Source organism: Coregonus clupeaformis, chromosome 9 (genome assembly GCF_020615455.1).
Source record: "Coregonus clupeaformis isolate EN_2021a chromosome 9, ASM2061545v1, whole genome shotgun sequence".
Classification (NCBI taxonomy): Eukaryota; Metazoa; Chordata; class Actinopteri; order Salmoniformes; family Salmonidae; genus Coregonus; species Coregonus clupeaformis.
The window spans coordinates 18,213,624-18,219,623 of NC_059200.1; the positions used below are offsets into that span (position 1 = coordinate 18,213,624).

The 6,000-nt window shown below is 42.0% G+C and overlaps 1 protein-coding gene across 1 annotated transcript in view; it reads left to right on the forward strand.

Annotated features, from left to right (window-relative positions):
- ccbe1 (collagen and calcium binding EGF domains 1) overlaps positions 1-6,000 on the forward strand; it is an 82,776-nt gene that overhangs the window by 44,491 nt on the left and 32,285 nt on the right. The window contains exons 3-5 of the mRNA XM_041885357.2: positions 1,489-1,541; positions 2,570-2,704; positions 5,566-5,703. Of these exons, the coding sequence (XP_041741291.2) occupies positions 1,489-1,541; positions 2,570-2,704; positions 5,566-5,703 (326 nt within the window). The remainder of the gene's footprint in view (positions 1-1,488; positions 1,542-2,569; positions 2,705-5,565; positions 5,704-6,000) is intronic.

A 6,000-nucleotide genomic window follows, 5' to 3' on the forward strand; every position in this document is an offset into this window, starting at 1 on the left:
CTTTGTGTTTTGTTTACCCCATATGTAACTCTGTGTTGTTGTTTTTATCACACTGCTTTGCTTTATCTTGGCCAGGTCGCAGTTGTAAATGAGAACTTGTTCTCAACTGGCTTACCTGGTTAAATAAAGGTGAAATAAAAATTAAAAATTAAAAATACATTCCACTACCTATAACCTAATAAAGGACGAGTCCGAATGGAAACAAATTAAAAGCATGCAACAAAGGGGAAATTACCAGTGACAATCTGAGCTACTGGGTGAAGACTAGGATTCCCTTTACTATGACCAGTGACAATCTGAGCTATTTGGTGTGAACTACAATTCCCTTTACTATGACCAGTGACAATCTGAGCTATTTGGTGTGAACTACAATTCCCTATACCACAGGAGGTTGGTGGCGCCTTAATTGGGGAGGACGGGCTCGTGTTAATGATTGGAGCGCAATGGGTGGAATGGTATCAAATACATCAAACACATGGTTTCCAGGTGTTTGATGCCATTCCATTTCCTCCGTTCCGGACAATATTATGAGCCTTTCTCCCCTCAGCAGCCTCCTGTACCCTTTACTAGTACCTATGTGTGGTATGTACAATATATCTATGAACGTTTCCTGTGAGGGTGTGATTGTCCTTCAATATTGTTGTCCTGATCTCAATGACAGAGCTGTCGAAGTTGTGAGAAACCTTTCAGGTCCAGTTGAGGTGAGGTGCCTCCCAGTGGCAGAATTCATTTTTAGTCTCCACGCCAAAACTCACAATTTGCTCACTCCAACCAATGACCCATTGTCATCAGTCGTTACTATGGCAATTCAAGATGGCGCTACCCATACCTCTAATACAGTGGCTTGCAAAAGTATTCACCCCCTTGCCATTTTACCTATTTTGTTGCCTTACAACCTGGAATTAAAATGGATTTTTGGGGGGTTTGTATCATTTGATTTACACAACATGCCTACCACTTTGAAGATGCAAAATATGTTTTCTTGTGAAACAAACAAGAAATAAGACAAAAAAAACAGAAAACTTGAGCGTGCATAACTATTCTGTACTGTAAACGTTATTCATGATTACAATACTGAAAACAGAGAAGTTTCTATGTTAAAAGCTCATGTTTAGTATTAGTGGATTGAATACATCTCTTTGCTCAGCTTTACTTCCTGAAGTGTTTCCGTTCCCCTTAACAAACCAAACATTGAAATACCGTTCTAGAAGTTAAAGTAAAAACCCAAACCAGTCCGTACATCAATACCGGTGTATATAGTAAAATACCTGGCATCCACAGATGTCTGGCTCAGCCTTGAGGAGAATATGGTTATGACATTATAACAGATAATCACCTACACAGCCGCAGAACAACTTAGCTTTATTAATCGTTATGAACATTTAAATTGTATTCATGAGTAGAGCGAGAGCTTTTACTGTCCAAAACTTGAAAGATTGTTTAAGGTGTGTCTTTTGACTCTTGTGTGCTTTGCTTGATCTTTTTCAGGAAGAAATGTTGTGAGGGGTTTAAATTTGTGCTGGGCCAGTGCATTCCTGAAGGTATGGAAACGTTCCCAAAAATGCATCCCAAATGGCACACTATTCCCTACATAGTAAACTACTTTTGACCAGCCCCATAGTGCACTGTGTAGGGAATAGGGTGCCATTTGGGATGCAGATTATGTCTTCCTTTGGTCTTTCTTGTGTGTTTGCTTAGATATTTTTGGAAACCTTTCTCTGGTGTTCCTAGGTTTGTTTCTCTGGCTTAAGCCCATAAACGATTAGATTGATACGCTGTTCTTTTAACCTTCCTGTTCTTTTAACCTTCCTGTTATTTTAACCTTTCTGTTATTTTAACCTTTCTGAAAGAGCGTAAGAAAGCATGCCAGGTGTTTTGTGAATTTAAAGTACAGTTTTCATTACTGTGGGATTTCTACTCTTTTGCCATACATTTTGAATTCACACGCGTCATTGTTAAGCCACCTATTTGTTACAATGAGTCCATTGGCAAGTGCCTTCTTACTTTGAGTTAAAGCGTTTTCTTCAAGCATGACATATGATAATCATATTGTTATGAAAGTCATCATTCATCTTACTCAGTAAGTATTCAGTGACTGGAGACTTCAATTCTATACAACTTTATTTGTCCTCCAATTACTATTGTGTTTTAAGACATGAGAGACAAGGACTTGAAAGTGAAGTGCAATAAATATCAGTAATAAGTATGAAACCATGTGCAAAAGGCAGGAACTGTGCGTGATCGCTCTATTCATCCATAACTGGTGTTGTCTAGCATGGTCCCAGATCTGTTTGTGTTGTCTTATGTCAACCGTAGGAGATGGCTAGACAGCACAAACAGATCCGGGACCAGGTTAAGTGCTGTCAGACTGCAGTTAGTCAGTCCTAGCTGTGTTTGTAAGACAGAGGAGTATCTCTATACCAGTCTTAGCTGTGTTTCTGATAGAAGTGTCTATGTGTGTCTACAGATTATGACGTGTGTGTACAGATTATGACATGCGTGTACAGATTATGACGTGTGTATGTACAGATTATGACATGCGTGTACAGATTATGATTTGTGTGTACAGATTATGACGTGTGCGATGGCGCCCCATGTGAACAACAGTGCACGGACCACTTTGGACGGGTCGTGTGCACCTGTTACCCTGGTTACCGCTACGACCGGGAGCGTCACCGGAACAGAGAGAAGCCATACTGCCTGGGTGAGACCTGGTCCCACAAATAAGAGATAGAATGTCCATTCTAGTAACTCTATTTCTATGGTCCTACACTCCTATATTAACACAGTCACCGAGCAAAGATAACCATGGCCAAGTGATACTACTCAGGTGGCCTTCAGTAAGTGTTGCCCCCCTCTCCAGCTACATACAGTATTCAGCTACATTTTCAACAACATATTTAGCTACATATTCAGCTATGCTACATATTCAGCTACATATTCATCTACAGTTGAAGTCGGAAGTTCAGATACACTTAGGTTGGAGTCATTAAAACTCATTTTTCAACCACTCCACAAATTTGTTAACAAACTATAGTTTTGGCAAGTCGGTTAGGAGATCTACTTTGTGCATGACACAAGTAATTTTTCCAACAATTGTTTACAGACAGATGATTTCACTTATAATTCACTGTATCACAATTCCAGTGGGTCAGAAGTTTACATACACTAAGTTGACTGTGCCTTTAAACAGCTTGGAAAATTCCAGAAAATGATGTCATGGCTTTAGAAGCTTCTGATAGGCTAATTGACATCATTTGAGTCAATTGAAGGTGTACCTGTGGATGTATTTCAAGGCCTACCTTCAAACTCAGTGCCTCTTTGCTTGACACCATGGGAAAATCAAAAGAAATCAGCCAAAACCTCAGAAAAATAATTGTAGACCTCCACAAGTCTGGATAATCATTGGGAGCAATTTCCAAACGCCTGAAGGTACCACATTCATCTGTACAAACAATAGTACGCAAGTATAAACACCATGGGACCACACAGCTGTCGTACCGTTCAGGAAGGAGACTTTTCGTACTTTGTTGCGAAAAGTGCAAATCAATCCCAGAACAACAGCAAAGGTCCTTGTGAAGATGCTGGAGGAAACAGGTACAAAAGTATCTACATCTACAGTAAAACGAGTCCTATATCGACATAACCTGAAAGGCCGCTCAGCAAGGAAGAAGCCACTGCTCCAAAACCGCCATAAAAAAGCCAGACTACGGTTTGCACATGGGGACAAAGATCGTACTTTTTGGAGAAATGTCCTCTGGTCTGATGAAACAAAAATAGAACTGTTTGGCCATAATGACCATCGTTATGTTTGGAGGAAAAAGGGGGTTGCTTGCAAGCCGAAGAACACCATCCCAACCGTGAAGCACAGGGGTGGAAGCATCATGCTGTGGGGGTGCTTTGCTGCAGGAGGCCTACAAATCTGACTCAGTTACACAAGCTCTGTCAGGAGGAATGGGCCAAAATTCACCCAACTTATTGTGGGAAGCTTGTGGAAGGCTACCTGAAACGTTTGACTTAAGTTAAACAATTTAAAGGCAATGCTACAAAATACTAATTGAGTGTATGTAAACTTCTGACCCACTGGGAATGTGATGAAAGAAATAAAAGCTGAAATAAATCATTCTCTCTACAATTATTCTGACATTTCACATTCTTAAAATTAAGTGGTGATCCTAACTGACCTAAAACAGGGAATTTTTACTAGGATTAAATGTCAGGAATTGTGAAAAACTGAGTTTAAATGTATTTGGCTAAGGTGTATGTAAACTTCCGACTTCAACTGACATACAGTATTCAGCTACATTTTCAACTACATATTTAGCTACATATTCAGCTACATATTCATCTACGCTACATATTAAGCTACTATACATATTCAGCTACATTTTCAGCTACATATTCGTCTACGCTACATATTAAGCTACTATACATATTCAGCTACGCTACATTTTCAGCTACATTTTCAGCTACATATTCAGCTACGCTACATTTTCAGCTACATTTTCAACTACATATTCAGCTACGCTACATTTTCAGCTACATTTTCAGCTACATATTCAGCTACGCTACATTTTCAGCTACATTTTCAGCTACATATTCAGCTACGCTACATTTCCAGCTACATTTTCAACTACAAATTCAGCTACATATTCAGGGACATTTTCAGCTACGCTACATATTAAGCTATGTTACATATTCAGCTACGCTACATATTCAGCTACATATTCCATAATATGTTTCAGTTTAAAATCCTTTTTTGTTTCAGTGTTGTTATTTTAGTAGCACTCTCTCACAGGCTTGGACACTGGCAGTCTGACATTGTATTTTATTTCAAATGGCACTTCTCACGATAGACCGCATTAAGAATACAACAAGTTGGACAAGCCCGTCTTTGTGCTCTCTCTTTCTTTCTCCCTCTCTCTTTCTTTCTCCCTCTCTCTTCACCACCCCCTACCTCTCTCTACCTCTCTCTCCCTCTCTCTTCACCACCCCCTCTCTCTCTCTCTCTCTCTCTTCACCACCCCCCCTCTCTCTCTCTCTACCTCTCTTCACCACCCCCCCCTCTCTCTCTACCTCTCTCTTCACCACCCCCTCTCTCTCTCTACCTCTCTCTCCCTCTCTCTTCACCACCCCCCCTCTCTCTCGCTACCTCTCGCTCTCCATCTCTCTTCACCACCCCCCTCTCTCTACCTCTCTCTCCCTCTCTTCACCCCCCCTCCCTCTACCTCTCTCTCTCCCTCTCTCTTCACCCCCCTCTCTCTACCTCTCTCTCCCTCTCGCTTCACCCCCCTCTCTCTCTGCCTCTCTCTCTCTCGCTCTCTCTCCCTCTCTCTTCACCCCACTCTCTCTCTCTACCTCTCTCTTCACCCCCCTCTTTCTCTCTCTACCTCTCTCTCTCCCTCTCTCTTCACCCCCCTCTTTCTCTCTCTACATCTCTCTCTCTCCCTCTCTCTTCACCACACCCCTCTTTTTCTCTCTCTCCCTCTTCACCCCCACTCTTTCTCTCCTCCTCTCTCGCCGCCATCCCCTCTCTCTCTCTCTCTCCCCTCTCTCTCTCTCTAGACATTGATGAGTGTGCCAACAACAACGTGACGGTGTGCTCTCAGGTCTGTTTGAACTCTCCAGGGAGCTACAGGTGTGAGTGTGAGAAAGGCTTTTTCTTGGAAGAGGATGGGAAGACCTGCACCAAGGGGGAGAGAGGTGAGGGGGAGATTTTCGGCCGACATTTTTTCTGTTTATTCCATTCCAGGCCCTCTCAGAGTAGGAATGCTGTTCTGGGATCAGGTCCCCTCTGCCCACATAAAATGATTCATTATGATCTAAAAGGGGAAACTGATCCGAAACGAGCACTCCTCCTCTGAGATGCTTTCTGAACACAGGCCCTGAAGGGGCACATCTGACAGTGATGATATGGACTCTAGGCTGCATCCCAAAAGTCACCCTATTCCCTATATAGTGCACTACTTTTGACCAGGTCCGAGTAGTACGCTACATAAT